Genomic DNA, 21026 nt, shown 5'->3' on the forward strand with positions numbered 1-21026 from the left:
CCACAGTTAAAAAGCATCAATTCTTTGGCGCTCAGCTTTCTTTATGGTCAAAGGACAAAAGGAAATTAAACTTGTACAGGTTACAAATGATACCTGATTATTTATAGAAGCAAATTAAAAGGTCTGTGCAGGCGGCAGTTATAATTTAGATCCTTAAAATTCTCACAAATTAAATTTAATCAAATAAGAACACTTAATCACAATCAACAAACACACAGAGAAACAAGGGGTTGTATGGTAAAATGATCTGTAAGAACCCTGAGACTCTACATATTGAATTACAATTTGTGAAATGTTAAAGGAAATAGCAGATGAAATTAAAGAGAGAAACTGAAGATTACCAAAGATGACCAAGTAGGTTTTCAAAAGAACCAAATATAATTTAAGAAAATCTAAGTATGATGGTTGAAATTAAACATGCATTAAACAGCAGACACACGTTTCACATACTATCAAGTTTATGCTCAAAATCCTTCAACCTAGGCTTCAGTAGTACATGAGACGAGAAGTTCAACATATACAAGCTGGATTTAGAAAAGGCAAAGGAACCAAAGATCAAATTGCAAACATCAGGTGGATCATAGAAAAAGCAAGAGAGTTCCAGAAAAACATCTGCTTCTGCTTCACTGACTACGCTAAAGCCTTTGACTGTGTGGATCACCACAAACTGGAAAATTCTTAAAGAAATGGGAATACCAGACCTCCTTAGCTGCCTCCTGAGAAATCTGTATGCTGAATTCTTAAGAAACAACAGAACCAGACATGGTGTTCCAAATTGGGAAAGGAGTACGTCAAGGCTGTATACTGTCATCCTGCTTATTTAACTTATATGCAGAGTACATCATGAGAAACGCCGGGCTGGATGAAGCACAGGCTGAAATCAAGATTGCAGGGAGAAATATCAATAACCTCAGATATGCAGATGTCACGAGCCTTATGGCAGAAAGTGAAGAGGAACTGAAGAGCCTCTTGATGAAGGTGAAATATTAGAGCGAAAAAGCTGGCTGAAAACTCAGTGTTCACAAAACCAAGATCAAGGCATCCAGTCCCATCACTTCATGGCAAATAGGTGGGGGAACAATGAAAACTGTGGCAAACGTTCTTTTCTTGGGCTCCAAAATCACTGTGGATGATGACTACAGTCACTGTCCACCTGAATATTCATTGGAAGTCAACCTGAATATTCATTAGCAATCAACCCTGAAAATTCACTGGAAGAACTGATGCTGAAGCTGAAGCTCCAATAGTTTGGCCACCTGATACCAAGAGCTGGCTCAATGGAAAAGACCCTGGTGCTGGGAAAGATTGAGGACAAGAGGAGAAGGAGTCAACAGAGGATGAGATGATTGGATGGCATCACCGACTCAGTGGACATGAATTTGAGCAATGTCCAAGAAATAGTGAAGGTCAGAGAAGCCTGGTGGGCTGAAGTTCATGGGGTCGCAGAGTCTGATACGACTGAGTGACTGAACTACAACACCAAGACAGCAAACTAGACTCTGCTGAAGAAAGAAATGCTGAATTAGACACTCGCTCTAAGGAAATTGTCCAGAATACAATCCAAGGAGAGACTAAGATTAGAAGTGTATAAGACAGTTAAGAAACATGGAAGACAGTGTGTAGAAGGCCTTCATCCTTTACAATGAAACGTCTCAAATAGATACTCAAAGGAATGAATGAAAGACAACATTCAAAATGATGGCTGTGAGTTTTCCATATCAAATATCTACAGAATAGGAAGCACAACCTATGCCAAGCCAGATGAATAAAATGAAATTCACTTGAAGAAAATATTGTAGTGAAACTTTAGAATAGTAAAATACAAGATCTTAAATGTAGACAGAAAGAAAACACATGATCGGTGTGCATCAACAATTAAATGCAAATAACTTTCTGTTAGCAAAAATGGGAACAAATAGACAACTGAGGTATTTTCAAGTGTTAAGAAAAAAAAGTTCTTTTAAAATGGGATATTCAGCATAAGCTCTTTATAGAACAAGGACAAAACTAAACCAATTACAAATTAACTAATAATAAAGGTGTTTCCTGTGAATACCCCTTTGTTAGAAGACTTTCTAGAGGAGAGTTTGGCAGCCTTTTTGATGATCCGATAGTAAATACATGCAGGTCTTAGAGTCTCTGTTGCAACTACTCAGCTCTGCTATAGCTTACAAACACAGCCATGGGCAGTAGATAAATGAATGTGTGTGACTATGTTCCAGTAAGACTGTATTCATAAAAATATGTAACTAATCCAAGAATTGTAGTTTGCTTACCCCTGCTCTGAAGGAGACATTTCAAGAAGCAGTTTTCTTTTTAAGAAAAAAATTAGCAATAAAGTATACAATAAAACAATGTGTAGTTCCTTTTGCAGTGAATGGGATAGAACTTAACTACTGGACAAATTGTTAAGTAATTTGAAAGAGATGTTGTTTGGAGTTCAGCTATTTATATTCCCTGTATTGTTCAAAGAGGAAGAAGGGAGGTCAAAATATCAATTAACTTGAAACTTTGTTAATTTGTGTGATAAAATTACAAGTATAGCCAGTAAAAAATAGTGTAAGTTCCAAACTGGAAGAGGAGAAATGGATTAAGAAAGATATATGAAGTAAAACAAGCACACAAAAATGTCTAAAAGGAGCATAGATAAAGGAGGACAAATAGAAGGAATAGTGTAAGATCTGAAAAACATAAAATAGACTTAAGGGAATATTACTTCATGATGATAAAAAGCTTAATTCACCAGAATGATACAGTTCAAAAACTTGAATGTGCATTATAACATACCAAGGCAGACATGTAAAATATGATAAACTATAGGAATAAGTTGACAGATATAGCATTATGTTGGACAACAACAAAATTCTCTAACTTACAGATGCTGCTGCTGGTGCTAAGTTGCTTCAGTCGTGTCTGACTCTGTGCGACCCCATAGACTTACAGATGAGTCGAGCATAAACATATTACTAAAGACATGGGAGCTTTAAACAATTCAATTATACATGTATATGGAACCCCACCCAGCAATTAAAGAACACTCATTCTTCTCAATCACAGGTGGATCTTTTATCAAGTTTATCATATACTAGAGATCTGAAATGTGTGTGTGCTGAGTCGTTTTAGTTGGATCTGACTGTCTCTGACCCTATGGACTGCAGCCAGCCAGGCTCCTCTGTCCATGGAATTCTCCAGCAAGAATACTGGAGTGGGTTGCCATTTCCTTATCCAATAGATTTGAAATAAATTTTAATAAATTTCTAAATTTCAACTTTATTCATTGACCACAATAATATGAAATGTGAAATAAAATTTAAAAGGGTGATGTTTTAAAACCACTTAGAAAAAAATATAAAAACATACTAGGTAGCTCATGTATCAAGGAAGAAATCATAGAAAAAAATAGACCAGAACAGTATTTAAATCAGAATTTGTGGGGCACAGAAATAGTGATATAAAGAAATTTATATGCTATTCTTTGTATTAAATGGAGAGAGTAACATGGAAACTTATATTCAGTTCAATTCAGTTCAGTCACTCAGTCGTGTCCGACTCTTTGCAACCCCATGAATTGCAGCACGCCAGGCCTCCCTGTCCATCACCAACTCCCGGAGTTCATCCAAACTCATGTGCATCAAGTCAGTGATGCCATCCAGCCATCTCATCCTGTGTCGTCCCCTTTACCTCCTGCCCCCAATCCCTCCCAGCACCAGGGTCTTTTCCAATGAGTCACCTCTTCACATGAGGTGGCCAAAGTATTGGAGTTTCAGCCTCAGCAAAAATTACATTACCATATGTAAAATAGATAGCCAATGGGAATTTGCTGTGTGTCTCAGGAAACTCAAACAGGGGCTCTGAATCAACCTAGAGGGGATGGGTGGGGAGGGAGATGAGAGGGAGGTTCAGAAGGGAGGGGATGTATGTATACCTATGGCTGATTCATGTTGAAGTTTGACAGAAAACAACATTATCCTGTAAAGCAATTATCCTTCAATTAAAAACTGAATAAATTAAAAAAAATAAAATACCAGAAAGGCAAAGTTAATAAACTAAGCATCTGACTTGAGAAATTTATGAACAGTTATACAATCCAGAAAAAAAACAGAAGGAAATGAAGGGAGAAAAGTGACTTTAGAGAATTTTTAAAAACCAAAATGTAGTTATTTTGGAAAGACAGTTAAACTTCTGAAGAGATTGATTAAAGAAAAAAAAAGTAAGGAGAATATAAGAAGGAATATAACTCTAGATGTAAAAGATACTAAAAAGAGAAGCATAGTATAAGAAATTTGCAGGCCAGAATTGGAAAGATTGATGAGATAGATAAGTTCATAAGCAAGAAGATTTCGTATTGAAACTGACTTTAAAGGAAATAGAAAGCTTGAATAGGTCTATCAGTTCAGTTCAGTCGCTCAGTTGTGTCTGACTCTTTGCGACCCCACGAACCGCAGCACGCCAGCCCTCCCTGTCCATCACCAACTCCCAGAGTCCACCCAAACCTATGTCCATCGAGTTGGTGATGCCATCCAACCATCCCATCCTCTCTCGTCCCCTTCTCCTCCTGCCCTCAATCTTTCCCAGCATTGGGGTCTTTTCCAATAAGTCAGCTCTTCACACCAGGTGGCCAAAGTATTGGAGTTTCAGCTTCAACATCAGTCCTTCCAATGAATACCCAGGACTGGTCTCCCTTAGGATGGACTGGTTGGATCTCCTTGCAGTGCAAGGGACTCTCAAGAGTTTTCTCCAAAATAATTTTAATTTAATGACTTTTCAAATCTGCCAAAAAATTAAATACTTGGCCTGAAAAGTTTTATAGATGAGGTTTCTCAATTTTTAATTGATTATTCTAAACTAATAGAGTGTAAAAAAAATTATGACCAAATGTTCAAAAGGATACATTCTCCATGTCCAAGTTGAGTTTATCTCAGAAATGGAAGTGTGTGTTTTGTTAGACTATTTACATCACTACATTAATAGTTTCAATACATTGAGAAAACGCTTAATAAAATCCAACCCTTTTTCAGTTTTTAAAACAAAGGAAATAATCTAGTTGAAACTTCTATCTTGCAATGTGAATTTCCATCACCTAATGAAATTTTAACTCTTAGCTAATACAGTACATACTCAAGAAAGAAAAATATAAAAACTGGAAAAGAAGAAGCTAATTACTTCTTATGTTATCTATAAACAGTTCAAAAAGGAACCTACAGGAAAATTGTTAAAAATAAGAGACTTTATAAATGAAATATATGGAATGAACTACATTTTATACATTAGTTACAAAATATTAGAAATTATATTTTTTTAGAAAGATATCACTTACAATGGAATAATAAATGGCAACAAAGAGAAGATACAAATAACAAAAGACCTGAATGGTGTAAATTCTAAGTTTTTTTCAGTAGACTTTAAAAAGACAGTAGCTCTGTTGGTAAGAATCTGCCTGCAATGCAGGAGACTGCGGTTTGATTCCTGTACTGGGAAGATCTGTTGGGGAAGGGATAGGATACCCACTCCAGTATTCTTGGGCTTCCCTTGTAGCTCAGCTGGTAAAGAATCTGCCTACAATGCGGGAGACCTGGGTTTGATTCCTGGTTGAGAAGTTCCTGTGGAGAAGGGAAAGGCTACCCACTCCAGTATTCTGGCCTGGAGAATTCCATGGACTGTATAGTCCATGGGGTCACAAAGAATCAGACATGACTGAGTGACTTTCACCTTCACTTTCTTAAAAGACAGAACTGAATGGAGAGCCATATCATGTTCATACGTGGAGAGATTAAATACTAATATAGAGATATAAATTCTGTATTAACTACAGAATCAGTAGTTCTGTTCAGAATCGTAATAGGCATTTTCAACAACTTTAATAAGTCTGTTTTGAACTATAGATGACAAAGCAAAGGCCTGAGAATAGTGAAGTCATTTCTAAAGAAGAAGAAAAAAAATATTTTGTTATCTGTATCTTCTCTTTTTATCATTTATTATTTCATTACAAATGATTTCTTTCTAAAAAATTACAATTTCCAATATTTTATAACTAGTGTATAAAATAGTTCATTCTATATATTCCATTGATAAAGTCTCTTATTAATAATTTTCCTGTTGGTTCCTTTTTGAATTATTCATAGATAACATAAGAAGTAATTAGCTTCTTCTTTTCCAGTTTTTATATTTTTCATTCTTGAGTACTGTACTGTATTAGTTAAGAGTTAAATTTCCATCATTTGGTGAAGAGGGCTCACCTTAATACACTATAATAATTAAAACAGAATGGATGGTACTACTGGTAAAGAACCCGCCTGCCTTTGTAGGAGACAAAAGAGACGTGGGTTTGATTCCGTGTCAGCAAGATCCCATGGAGGAGGGCGTGGAAACCCACTCTAGTATTTATACCTGGAGAATCCCATGCTCAGGTGAGCCTGGCAGGCTACAGTCCTCAGGGTCGCAAAGAGTTGGACATACTGAAGCAACTTACCATGCACACATGCATGGTATTGGTGCAGACATGGATACAATGATCAAATGGACTGAAACAGCTCCAAAGCATCAACACTTAAAATCCAGATAAGTGGCTTTGTTAAGTCAGTGATGGAAAGGATAGGCTATTTGTGAAATCATTATGGATCAACTCATTTTTCATGTGAAAAAATTAAATAATATGAGGAATCATACCTCATTTTATTCACAAATGTATTCATAAATGTTGATCCCAGTTAAATAATATAGGTGCTGAAATATGAACAACATCATTTAAGAATTTGAGGAGAAAACATGGAAGAATATCGTTGTCTTTCATGTACAGAAGGATTTCTTAAATAATGTATTAAAGGTATGAACAATGAAGGAAAAGAGGTTTTTGGCTACTATGTAAATTTGAGAACTTCTGTTTACAAAAAGGCAACATAAATAATGCACAATGATATGTAAAAGCCAGGAAATTACATGCTGGATATTTATGCTTTAAAAAGCATAAAGTTAACAAAAAATAGTATCCAGAATATTTAAAGAGCTGTAAATCATTAAGAAAATGATAATATAATAAAACAGTGGATAAGAGATATGAAGAGGCATTTCATTAGAATAGGAAATGCAAATGTTTTGTAAATGGGTGAGAAAATGCTTGAATTAGTAACCATAGATATACAGGTTAAAAACATGATGTAATACTATTATATACCTGCTGTATAGATAGAAGACTGATAACAGTATTAGTGAGTATGTTAGCTATGATTATGTATTGATGGTGGGAGTATACTCAGTCACTTTGAAAGCATTTTGACCTCATTTAGTAGAAAAACGGAAGATGAACCTCTTCTTTTGTTCATCAGTTGTGCTTCTATCCTAGAAAGCAGTGAATTTCAAACTATTTTGTCCTCACCCATAATGGAACCTAAAACTTTTATATTATGTGTTTTTTAGAATTGAGAGAAACATTAATATCAGTCCTTATGTTCTAAAATGTTATGTTCTATAATGAAGGAGTGTGCTCTTTCACTTAAAGAATATCTGTCAGCAGTTTTTAAACAAATCTAAGAATCAATGAGACCTGCCATTTACAAAAAAAAAAAAAGAAAGCTCTGACATATATACACAGGGAAATGTACAAGAATGTCTGTAACTGCATGATTCATCATAGGTCAAGAATTGGAAACAACCCACATCCCACTGACAGAAGAGTAAACAATAATACCCAATTTAATTTTATAAACAGTGACAAGCAAGCACAATTTATACATAAACATATGGATGCATCTTAGAAATATAATGTTGAGTGAAGAAAACAAATCATAGTAGTTTACTTATTAGGATACAGCAAATATCAAAAAAACTAAAGAAAAAAAATGATTACAGTAGGCACATCTTATAAAAGATTACAGCGCCAGACTTCTAAATTTTACATTCCTACATATCCATTTAATTTTACTGGCTTTAGGTTATTTTGGTTTCTCTGAGAGAAAATATGTTGTATAATGCTGTAACGTATATTTAAACTAGTTGTGATGAAGCTCTTGTTATTGCATTTAGTTATGTAGAAAGCATATATTATAGTAAACCAATTGTGAACTGGTGTATTTTATTTCCTTCCAGAGTACACACACATGCACCCATACATGTGCGTACATGGCATGTGTGTATGTATAGTTCTTCAGTCGCGTCCAGCTCTTTGAGACCCCATGGGCTGTAGCCCGCCAGGCTCCTTTGTCCATGGGATTCTCTAGGCGAGAATACTAGAGTGGGTTGCCATACCCTCCTTCAGTGGATCTGTTTGTTAACATACATGTATAGGCAATGGCACCCCACTCCAGTACTGTTGCCTGGAAAATCCTATGGACGGAGGAGCCTGGTAGGCTGCAGTCCATGGGGTCGCTAAGAGTTGGACACGACTGAGCAACTTCACTTTCACTTTCCACTTTCATGCATTGGAGAAGGAAATGGCAACCCACTCCAGTGTTCTTGCCTGGAGAGTCCCATGGACAGAGAAGCCTGGTGGGCTGCAGTCCATGGGGTCGCACAGAGTCGGATACAACTGAAGCGACTTAGCAGCATACATACATTCATTAGTATTCCTGTATATTTTTATTACTGTATTTTTATAGATATTTTAGAGTCTTTTGTTATTATTTAAAGCACATGAGCCTTAGGAACGGAGGTGGATTGTTGGTTATGCCTTCACCATGAATAGTCCAGATGTGTCTGAAGGTTGAAAGCCCTCTGTTGTTGCTCTAGACTGGTAAGCCCATGGATCTTTCAGACAAAAGCACGCACCAGGTTGTATCTGCAAGTTCTGCAAGCACGCAGGATTTCTTTTGGTATTACATAGATGACAGCTGGGGGCAGTGCACTTTATTTGCCAACTGACTATGTAGTAAACCAGGTAAAGCATAGGATGATTTAGAGAAATTGATAGCTAACTGTCTTCATGTATGTGCATGTGTGTGCTCAGTCCCTCAGTCATGCCCAACTCTGCAACCCCACTGACTGTAGCCTGCCAGGCTCCTCTGTCCATGGGATTTTTCAGTTAAGAACATTGGAGTGGGTTGACATTTCCTACTCTAGGGATCTTCCCAACCCAGGGATCAAACCCACCTTTCTTGTGTCTCCTGCATTGGCAGGCAGATTCTTTACCTCTGTAACACCTGAGAAGCTCTTACCTTCATATATGACTCACCCTCAACTTCCTTTCTGGCTTCAAATTTTGGAATTGAAGAAACTAATAGGCAATTATATCTAGAATAATGTGGTTTTAGGACCAACTTTTCTGTTTTAGGCTACTTTTACTTCTCAAAATTTAGCATTAAAAAAAACCCCAAATTACCACTTGAACTGAGATAGTATTTTCAGACTAAATGCCTATTTCTGTGCTGTCTGTTGGTATTTTTCCAGCTATAATTCTTCTAATGTCAGAATAAGATATTTTTAAATGAAATAGTCTTTTAAATGGAAATCGATAGTGCATTTTCCATAGAACAATATAGCTTTAAGGACTCCTTCAGACCTTATTTCTCAAGGTAAACATTATTTCTATAGATCCCGAGAAGTAATTTTGACTTTTTATTACCCAAAGAGTACTAAAAAGGTTTGACAATTATATCTAGTAATAGGTTACCTATTTGATGTTCTCATTGAAATGCATCTAGTCATTAAAGTAGAAAATTCACATCTGGAAATTGTATACTTTAATAAGTTTCAAGGAAAAGCTACACGATATTTTTACCTATTACCTGTTCCTCTTACTCCTCCCTCAAACAAGAAACAAGTTTGATCCCCATGTATTTGCCTGTCCTTTTCTCTACCACTGTTCAGGTTTCCTTTCCCATCTTGCATATACTTACATGGGTGCACACACGCACACAGAGGCATACACACTTGCCTTTAAGAGCACACTTATTTTCTACTTTGGGGTTGCCTTCTCCTTTCCTAGCCTACGTTGGTTTTTATAGCAGTTGTCGTCCTGTACCTGGTGCTTAACGTATACTACATCAATATGAAGGCACAGAGCAGAGAAAACAGAAACTGTAAGCAGCTTTCAGGTATTGCGCCTGCCTCTTAGTGCTTTCATTGTAGTGAACTAGAACAGAATTATTCTGAGCCAGAATAGAGGATGCAGATTCCATTTTGAGGAAACAATTAATTGCATATTAAAATGTGTATTTTTGGAGCTGGAATTTCATAGCTTACCAATAGCATTTAATGTTAATATATGTCATGATCTGTGAAGTTTCTGAGAATTTACCAAAGTTTCTTGATTTCCATAATTTCATCAATGTTGGTAGAAGCCAGAAGACCATGGGTCAGAAACGAAGAATAGCTTATTATAGCAAAAATAGTAGCCAAAGTAAACAGATTTGTGCATTTCTGAGCTCAGAATTCCCACAAGGCGATGTGAAAAGGGCTGGGTTTAATACCTGCACTCACAGGGCTTTGTATCACTGGAGGGAAATCCTGAAAACCCAGTCTTCTTTCAGAATTAAGACTATTTAACCGTTGCCCCAGTTTATCATTCTGGACAGGAAACAAATCCACTTAAGAGGGGAAAACTGCCTCTGTTTTCTAAGACTGTTCATATCTTTGAAAAGGTAGTTTGGAACAAAAATGCTTCATTAGGCTTGCATCTTAGTTTTACTCTCTTACTTGAAAATCTTTTGTTGTTTCCTAGTTCCCTTGAAGGAAACTGTAACTCCTCATCTTGTTCTTGAATATCCTAAATGATCGGGTCCCTGCATACCTCCTGACCTCATTTAACACCACCGTACTGGCCTCTTCTCTTGACAGCCCACCAAAAGCCTTTGCATTTGGCTCTCCCTAGATCATTACCTGGAGAAGGCAATGGCACCCCACTCCAGTACTCTTGCCTGGAAAATCCCATGGATGGAGGAGCCTGGTAGGCTGCAGTCCATGGGGTCGCTAAGAGTCGGACATGACTGAGCAACTTCACTTTCACTTTTCACTTTCATGCACTGAAAAAGGAAATGGCAACCCACTCCAGTGTTTTTACCTGGAGAATCCCAGGGATGGCGGAGCCTGGTGGGCTGCCGTCTGTAGGGTCGCAAAGAGTCGGACATGACTGAAATGACTTAGCAGCAGCAGCAGCAGATCATTACCTAGATAGCTCCTTGACTTTTTGTGGCTCAGACGGTAAAGCGTCTGTCTACAATGCGGGAGACCCAGGTTCGATCCCTGGGTCAGGAAGTTCCCCTGGAGAAGGAAATGGCAGCCCACTCCAGTATTCTTGCCTGGAAAATCCCATGGACAGAGGAGCCCAGTAGGCTACTGTCCATGGGGTTGCAAAGAGTCGGACATGACTGAGCAACTTCACGTCACTTCACTAATACCAAGTGGGAAGCCTTATCTGACCAACTAAGATAAAATAACTCTCTAGGAATTATATCACATCCCTCCTTTTTTTGTAGTACTATACTTGTTAGAGATTTTAATTGTTTATAATCTGTCTTTGCCTCCGGACCCAGCCTATCACACAGAATGTAAACTTGTTTTAGATCTATTAATATGTATCTAAAGTCTTTAACACAGTACCACTTACTGTTAGGGCTTCCCAGGTAACACAGTGGTCAAGAATCTGCGTGCAGTGCTGCAGACGCAGGAGACTCAGACTCAATCCCTGGGTCAGGAAGATCCCCTGGAGGAGGGCTGGGCAACCCATTCTAGTATTCTTGCCTAGAAAATCCCAGAGACAGAGGAGCCTAGAGGGCTACCGTCTAGGGGCTTGGAAAGAGCTGGACACAACTGAGAGACTGAGCATGCTCGCATGTATGCATTTACAACTCAGTCTCTCAGTAAATGTTCTTTGCATGGATGAGTTAATACTCCCTCTATTCTATTCTTTTTGTTTCTCCTTTTTTCCCTTGTAGTTTTCCTTTTAATTATTTTGATCAGTAATACCAAACTTTATTATTTGATTTCTAATGAAGGACTTGCCCCATCTCTTGGGTTTAAAAAAAAAATATTATAGTCAAGAAGATTAAAGCCTCACCAAAATAACATGGCACATACTTGTTTAATTATACACTTTTCTACTTAATTCTATTAGTGATAAATTAGCAGTTAGATAACCTCTTTAGCTTCATCGGTACTGAGAAGCCTGAGTCTCCACAGGAGATTGTAATATGATGACATGCTGTTTGTTGGCACTTTGAAAAATTCATGTTTACCTGCTGATTCCTACAAATGCCACAGGAATGGCATTTCTTGATTTGCATAAAGCTTATAAAAAGTGCAAAAATAACTAATCTCATATCTATTGAGATCTTATGTTTCACTTGTCATTATTGGTTTTGATGAACAGTCAGAGGCGCTGACTTTGAAATGCCATGTATTTCTTTAGTCATCCTTGTGATACTTCTATCTGTATGAAAGAAATTGTTAAACATAGATTATCATATAAGGTAACCATTACAATATTTCTGCTCTTTATCATTTTTTCATCAGTTATTTTTCTTGTATTCAGTGGTTTACTTACTAAAGGAGGTATGGGAGAGTAATACATTTGCTAGGCACTCTTTTGGAAGTACATATAGGAAAACAGTTTTGATTTGTAAATTAAGTCCTTTTTTATTTTTAGTTTCTGTCTTCCTTCTCTTAGTTGATTTCACTAAGATGCAGGTGCTTTAAAGGTAACAGTTGTATTTTTAGATACATAATACATTTAACAAGGGTTCATGTGCTAATCTTTTAAAAGACTGTGTTACTAATTAAAGAAGTAACCATTACCTAAAAGATATTTAACTACAGTTTTACAGGTGAATAATTTTACATTTTCTTTGTTTAATCATTGTAGTTAAAATTGATCATTTTCCAAAATTTGTTTATAACAGCAAGCAATGAAGGAGAATGTCAAAAAAAGAGAAGAAGAGGAAAAAGAAAAACGTGCCAGGATAGCCAAAGAATTGGCAGAGAAGGAAAGATTTGAACGCCAACAAAAGAAAAAGCGCTTATTAGAGATGAAGACTGGTGAGTACTATCAAATTTGCTATTTATACTGTGTACCAAGATTAATCGGCAGTTTAATATCCTTCTGTGAAAAAGGAAGACGTGTTCACTTATGTCTGTAGTTAAACAGTAGAGCAATTCTTTCTTTTATGGGCTTTCCCCACTTCAGATTAATAACAAGTAGTGTTTTCATTCTGACATTGGTCATGGGTGGTTTTGCTGTAGTTCCATTATATGAGCATTTCTTTGGCTACTACTTAAATAACTAGTCTGCAGTAATTTATTTCAGTGAATAAATTAACAACTATAGGAAACTGTGAGAAACTCTACAGGACAGGTAACCTATTTTCTTTAACAAAATACTCTTAAAGAAGGGGGAGAAAATGATGGAAGGGACACTTAATGATTAAGAGACGTATCAACCAGCTGTTATAAATGGAACTCATGTATACTGCAGTCCAAACAAATGTAGAAAAACGTAGTCTGAAAAATTTGAATGCTTTAGTTTTTCTTGTAGACATTATTAGAACATTGTTGTGAATATGTTTTAAAGTGTCTTTTAGAGACTCATGGTGAAGTTTTAAAGATGAAGAGATGTAATGTCTTAGATTTCAGTCAAAATAGCCTTACGTGACTGGAATAGGCATGTGTATAGATGACACAAGATTGACTACAAATAATAGTAAAGTTGAGTGATGGGTACTTGGAGGGTAGGCTATGTTCACGATACCATTTTCTCTACTTTGAAATTTTGAAATTCTCTATTTTGAAATTTTCTTTAATAAAAAGTTTTTAGAAAAAATTGAAAAGTATAAAAATTACTGTTTTGCAGAAACATATATGTGTATTTTCTAAATTTAAAAGGTATCATTAACTTAGAAGCAAAAGAGGTAAAATATAGTTATATTTTTGCCCCCTCAAAATCCTGGCTCTTCCACCTTCAAGCCACCGAGGACTGGAAGACTAATTAAAATCTATCAGCCTCGCTGCTAAATTACCATAGTTTACAACTTAGGGCTGCAAATTCAGCTGAAGTTTCCCTGGGGGTAAAGACCAAGATGCCTTTTTTTCCTTCTTCACTTCCATTTTTAGAGACGTATTTTATCTTTAATAAAGCAAGCTGAGTACCATAATATATTGCACAAGTTTTTCCCAGGGGTTAAAAAATCGTCCAAGCACAATTTCTTTTTATAAGAGTACACTTGAAATTCATAAAGTCTTCTCAGAAATATCTTAAAGTGTTAACATAATGTAGATCAGGACAATTTAGCATTGATTTTTAAAAGATGCTTCTGGAAACCTTTTAAAATAATATATTACTGTCTAGTTTACCAGACATTCAGGTGTTTGTACATTATTAGTTCATTGAGTTTTGGTTAACAAGTCATCTGGATGGGTTGCTTGATGGCAGATTGACTGTGTATTGTATGGGGATTTTACCTAAGGGTCTGTCATACAAAGCCTCTTATCAATCAACCTGGAAAGTTGAAACCTGATAGGAAGCAAAAATTTTAATGAACCTCGTATCCAATGTAATCTTAATAATATTTTCATTTAAATTTCTTTTTCTTTTGAAGGAAGCTTCCATTTTTAAAGATAACTATGTTTATTTTATTTTTCAATTTGAAAATAATATTTTCATGTTGTAGAAGACAAATGGGTGGCCATTCCCGTCTCCAGGGGATCTTCCTGACCCAGGGACCGAACCTGGGTCTCCTGAATTGCAGGTGGATTCTTTACTTTATGAGCCACCAGAGAAGCCCTAAGTTTATTTTATTTTCCAATTTGAAAACAGTAATTTCATGTTATAGAAGATACCTAAAAAGTATTTGAATCAAAAGACCATAATCCAAAGAATCACTGTTAGTATCTTGACCTGTTTTTCTTTCAGTTCTAAAAGCTTCTATCTTTTAACAATAGTTACATGATTCTAGCCAACAGACAGTTTAGTGTCTCACATTACTTCCTGAATTTCCAGAATGTTTCATTTTATGTAAATTGTGATTTTTAATTTGTAATTTTTAATATCTATGTTATTGCATCCATTGGAAGTATCATGTCTAATTTAACTTGCAGTTAATTTTATATTTGTCAGTATGAGGTCATAGAGCAATATTTATTTTCAACTTTTCTGTGTGATAGTTATTTATACATACCTAATGCATAAGTAATTGAAAAGTGTTTGTAATTATTAGAATATGAAAGAAAAAAGGTTAAATAGTTTTAAGATTCTTGGTGCATGCTACCAAACTGATTTCCAGAAATATTTTTCTACTTTCACCAACTTTTAATATTTAGTTTATGAATGTGCCTTGGTTTGATATTTCTCATTTTGTAAGGTTTTTGTTAACCTAATAGATTAAAAAGTTGTATTTTATTATCTTAACTTGCATTTCTGTGAATACTACTGAAACTGAACTTTTTTCCAAATGTCTACAGTGCATTTGTATTTCTTCCTTTGTGAGTGGCGTTGTCTTATTTTTCTCATAGATTTATGTATTCATTATGTATCAATATTTACATTTAAAAATTTTTATTACTTTTTTTTTAGATAACATAACCATGTATTACTGTATCAAATGGCAAAGCTCAACAATGCAAAACCAAAATTACTTTTGCACCAACCTAATCATTTTACATACCGTAATGCATATGTTTCAGTGCTACTCTCTCAGTTCTTCCAACCCTCTCTTTTCCCCTCTGTGCCCATCAGTCGCTGCCTTCGTCTCCATGTGCCTTGCAGATAGGTTCATCAGTACCATCTTTCTAGATTCCACATGTAAATTGCTTCCTTTTTATGTAATATTTTATTGTAATCTTTGCTTTTGTGATTTTTTTCCTATCATAGCTAAGTTTAGAAAATCGTTCCTTTGATAATTTCTTATTCTACTTCAATTTTTTTTTCAGTTTAAGTTATTTGTAATACTATTTTCTCCATTTATTTGTAATTCTTTCTTGGTTATTATATATTTGACATGTAATTTTTAATATGCTAGAATCTGTTTCTGAGTTCTGTCAAAACTGGTCTATTTTTAACCATCATTTATGGCCAATAGTTTGTTTATATTGTGTTAAGGTTGTTACTTTTCTATTCTTAATTATTAAAATAAATTGAATATTTTTATTTTAAAATAAATTAAAGTTTTCTGTTGCATCCTTTGCTAATTATGACCTACTGGATTATTTTATAGAACATTTTTCATACTATTCTTCCCCCATCATGATGTGAAAAGTATCATCATGGATGAGTCTCAAATAAATGTAAGGCTCTCACTTGATGCTGCTGCTGCTGCTGCTAAGTCGCTTCAGTCATGTCCGACTCTGTGCGACCCCATAGACGGCAGCCCACCAGGCTCCCCCATCCCTGGGATTCTCCAGGCAAAAACACTGGAGTGGGTTGCCATTTCCTTCTCCATCTCACTTGATAGGAATTTCCAAAACCTTTAGATGCTGAGGCCCATTTATGCCATACATTCGTCATTTTCCAGGAGAGAATTCTTTAAAGGATATTCTGGCTGACATTGACTTACATAAACTATTAAATAAATACTTTAATACATCTTAAAAATATGTATTATGTGTGACTTTTAAAAGGTTTAATCAAAGCCTTTTGATAAAAGATGATACAACTTTTGGTACAACAGAAAGCTTTGATGTAGTTCTTTTGTAAACATTTGAAAATTTTGGAACTCAAGTTTTTTCTTATAGACTATAGGATTTTAAAGAATCTAGAATCTAGGGCTATATCCCAAATTTTATGGTACATAAACATATAATTTTCTCACTAAAGTAAAAGACCTCTTCTGAAATCCCAGTAAATAATGATTATTCTGAATGGTCTTTAATTTTGCTTTAAACATACCATGATTATTAGCATAGAAAAACAAGGTATTCAGTCTCAATATTATTGTAGCTGTTATAACCAAGTAAGTCATTTAAGTATCAAATATATTATTACTGATTTGTTGATACCTTTCTTCATATTTAAAAACAGTACAAATATGAAGTAACCTTATTCTTTCCATATTAGATGTAGACATGCTTTTTGTCATTGGATATTATATTGTTATGAAAAATATAAGGGCTGAGGTCTTCCATTATTATTTTACGGTATAGAAAAAAGTAATAGCTATGCCACATTTGTTTCTTCTATTCAGACAGTTTTTTTCCCTCCTCAGTGATAAATAAGGACAAATAAGATTTCTGTTGTAATGAAGTTTAAAATTCTAATACGAGGGTCATTATCTTATAATCTTATATTTGTAATTATCTTATACATCTTATACATAACCACATATATAAGATAATTTCAGATTATAAAAAGGTTATGTGAAGTAAAGTAAGACAAGATAATGAGATAGAAATGGAGACTGGCCGTGTTGGTGAGTGCACTTGATGAATTTTGGTCCTCAGAACTCAGAAAGGAGAATATTAAGATAGCAGACTTACTAATTTAAAGTATTGGTTACAAAACTCCTTATAAACTGTTAGGATAAATAGGCTCATGTGATTTACTATCCTATATATGCTAATATTGTGAACTTTTTAAACATCTTATTGTGAAGATCAGCTAAAATTTCATGTATTTCTTTCTGGGTGTTCTTGTTTTCATAGAGAACATACTATTACTGTAATCTTTGTAGAAGTTACCAGCCTGACTTTCCTTTTATCTAAAGAAAATAGAAGGGCACATTGTTTAATTTACAGTTGTGTTTGTCACCTCTCTGGATCAGGAACTGTTTGTTTTGTCTTGTTTTTGTGTGTAGAACACATACCCCTGAATGATAGAGGGGAGAAAAATCTTCAACCCAGCCCTGCCCTAAATACACAGGGAGCTACCTTCCACCTATTTTTATGACTGTAGTATTTTCATCATGCAAATAAGAACTATATTTTCACAGAGGTACAAATTCTTGCATCACCACCTGAGGTAGTGGAGTAAATTTAATTCCTGCTCTTTCTTATCCATCGTAAATCACTACTTGCCCTTGGCAAGAGAGCGAACAACTATTTTCAAGTCTACTATTTATTATCACTATCATTTTAGAATGTTATTTTTGTTAGTAGAATGAAAATAAACACTGAATAGTGCGCTAAGTTTTACTGAGAAGAAAAATGCAGCATTAAAAACCCTTTAGAGCAGCAAGACTAAGCAGCACCACATCTCGTGTTATCATGTGATGGGATTAAAAGGCTGTTTGTCTCATTTTCGTTCTCTTTGAAAATGATGAGCCTGGAGGTCTCTTAAATATTCACATGTGCAGTTTGTGGCTATTTCTGTTGAATGGTTTGATATTACATAAAACAAACAAACAACTGCATTTTCAAGATGTCTTTGTTTAATTGGTTGAATTTTGAATACATTTTCTAAGGTTGATGTTTAAATTTGAGTTATTTTAATTTGCAAGATACTGAAAGTATTAAATATCTGATGTAGAAATTTGTAAGTATAGACACTAAAATTTATTTAAAGTGCATAGCTATCATTATATGTGATCATTTCTAGTGAGACCAATAGTGAATTTATGTGATTATGTATGACTTTTTCAAAACTGCACTTCGATTTCTTAATCATGGGAAAGAATAGGGTGTTTGATAATAGAATTCAAGTATTATGCTTTAAGATTTCCCAAGTATGTAAGTTGATTCACTTAATTTTTAAATTGTGCATCAGAATGGTCTTGAAATGGACCCAGTGTTATATAATTATGTTTTGTGGAGGAAGTAAATAAGAGCTTATTTAATGGAGCAATAAAAACTATATGAGCAGTTTCTACATTTTAGTCTTTAGGTTGCAATTTGTTTATTATTTATTAGACTTAAATGTCTCATTTGGTACAACTTCAGTCTATTAAATAAAGAGATAATTAGCTTTTAGAAATCTGTTGTTTACCCACATGGCCAAAACTGCTCCTTTGTTTTCTATTTTGCAATTTAGAATAACTAAGCAATTAGGCCTCCATTTTAGAGGAAATGCATATTACAGAAATACTGCTTGGGAATGTCTCTGCCAGTCTTAACAGAGATGCAGTTAATGTGTGTACTTGCTTTTACAAAGGACTGACATTTACCCTTTCCTCTACATATATATAAAACTTAGATTATTTTCCATAATTGCATATAGCCTAGTTTTATAGACTTTCTCTTTTCTGGTGCTATCAGTTTTGTAGCATCTTTTGGCTATTGATGATGCATGAGAGACAGTAATTTATTTCTCTACTTAGAAGAATATAATAAATTGGTATTGCTTTTTTTCTTACCTTCAGATTTTATGAAATAATACTAATGATACTAGTAATAAAAGCAATAACATCCAATATTACTGTTATTATTACTACTACCCACGACCATTTTATAGATCACATATTGTTTTCCAGGCTCTGAATATGTTCATTACTGCATGTAATAGTTGCAATGATCTTGGGAGACTGTTTTTATCAGAGTCAATTAATTCCTTTTGTACACAGTCACAAATTTAGCAAGCCAGCACTCATGTTTTCTGACCAGAGTTCATATTTCTATTTTTATTTCTTAAAAATTTTTAAATTGGCCTATAGTTGATTTGCAGTACTGTATTATTTCAAGTTTACAGCTTTAGATTATTTTCCATTATAGGTTATTACCCTTTAAGAGATGCAGATTCGATCCTGGGGTTGGGAAGATTCCCTGGAGGAGAAAATGACAACCCTCTCCAGTATTTGGCTGGAGAATCCCATGGGCAGAGTAGCCTGGTGGGCTACAGTCGATAGGGTCACAAAGAGTCAGACGTGACTGAAGTGACTCAGCATGCGCACATAGGTTATTACAGGATATTGAATATAGTTCCTTGTGCTATACAGTAAATCCTTGTTGTTTATGTTATATATAGTGGTGTGTATCTGTTAATTCCATGCTCCTAATTTATCCCTCCCCTCCTCCTGTCCTCTTTGGTAATGATGTTTGTTTTCTATGTCTGTGAGTCTGTTTCTGTTTTGTAAATAAGGAGATCTGTATTATTTCTTTAGATTTCACATATAAGTAATATCATATAGTATTTGTCTCTCTCTGTCTGACTTACTTCATTTAGTATGATATAAGGTTAATAACCCAAAGGTTGTATTTTTTGTTATTCCTTTACTGGTGACGACTTAACCATTATAGAGAAAAACGGGACCAAAACAACCTTAGTAATTGGTGACAGGCACTGGACTATACCTATGTGGAGAATTGTCCTCTCTGAAAACCTTTGAGAGGCGCTTCCCTTTGTCCTCGGAAGTTCTGAGAGGACTGCCAAATTAGGAGTGCTTCCCTGATGCTTCTTTGATTCTTCTGCTCGTTCGAAGATTTGGAGGAGGGATTTTTCAGTGGTCTGGATAGTTCTGAGCCCATAGCTCAGCAGCTCTGAAGGGAGCAAAAATGTCACCAGGATTTTCACTGCTTGACCCAGGTTGGAGGTTAGGGACCCAGGGACTCACTGTGCCGTGTTTTTAGAAGGGCACAGATACCTTTGTGTGCTTTACTGGAGCTCAAGTGACCTGAGACACCCCATCCCCAGCTCTACCCTGTGACCTTTTGTTTTTCCTGAGTGTATTGAGACTGAGACCCCATGAAGTAGAATCAAGGGTTGTCTGGTGGGAGACTTTTCCTAGAGTCTCACCAGTACAATGCAGGTTTTCATGTGTGTGCAGAAGTCTCTCACTGGAAAGCACAGCTTCAATTGTGGAAACTCAGTCAGAGAGCAGCTTTTGTGTGCCTCACAGATGTCTTCTCTGTGTGGCTGTGCAGTGCTCACGTGCCATTTTGTCTCCTTGAAAAAGGCCCGGAAAAGAGAAATTAGGAGAGGAGGCTCGCAAACTTCTCTAGCACCATGAACCTTGAAACCTTGATTCTTTTTTTTTCTTTTTTTTTTTACTTTAAATGTGTCCTTCTTTGTTAAACATCATTATGGTACATCTTCACACTAATTGGTTTATGGCTTATCCAATATTTAAAAATCACTTGCATTGCCCTTCTTCTGAGAATTATATAATATTCAGTTCAGTTCAGTTCAGTCGCTGAGTCAATAATTTTGATCTTATTACAGTGCAAAGATGCTATAACTTTAA

General features: G+C 35.3%; 1 protein-coding gene across 1 annotated transcript in view; it reads left to right on the forward strand.

Annotated features, from left to right (window-relative positions):
• Nucleotides 1–21026, forward strand: part of DIAPH3 (diaphanous related formin 3) — a 563614-nt gene that overhangs the window by 371517 nt on the left and 171071 nt on the right. The window contains 1 exon segment of the mRNA NM_001192614.2: nucleotides 12828–12963. Coding sequence (NP_001179543.2) covers nucleotides 12828–12963 — 136 coding nt within the window.

Source organism: Bos taurus, chromosome 12 (genome assembly GCF_002263795.3).
Source record: "Bos taurus isolate L1 Dominette 01449 registration number 42190680 breed Hereford chromosome 12, ARS-UCD2.0, whole genome shotgun sequence".
Classification (NCBI taxonomy): domain Eukaryota; kingdom Metazoa; phylum Chordata; class Mammalia; order Artiodactyla; family Bovidae; genus Bos; species Bos taurus.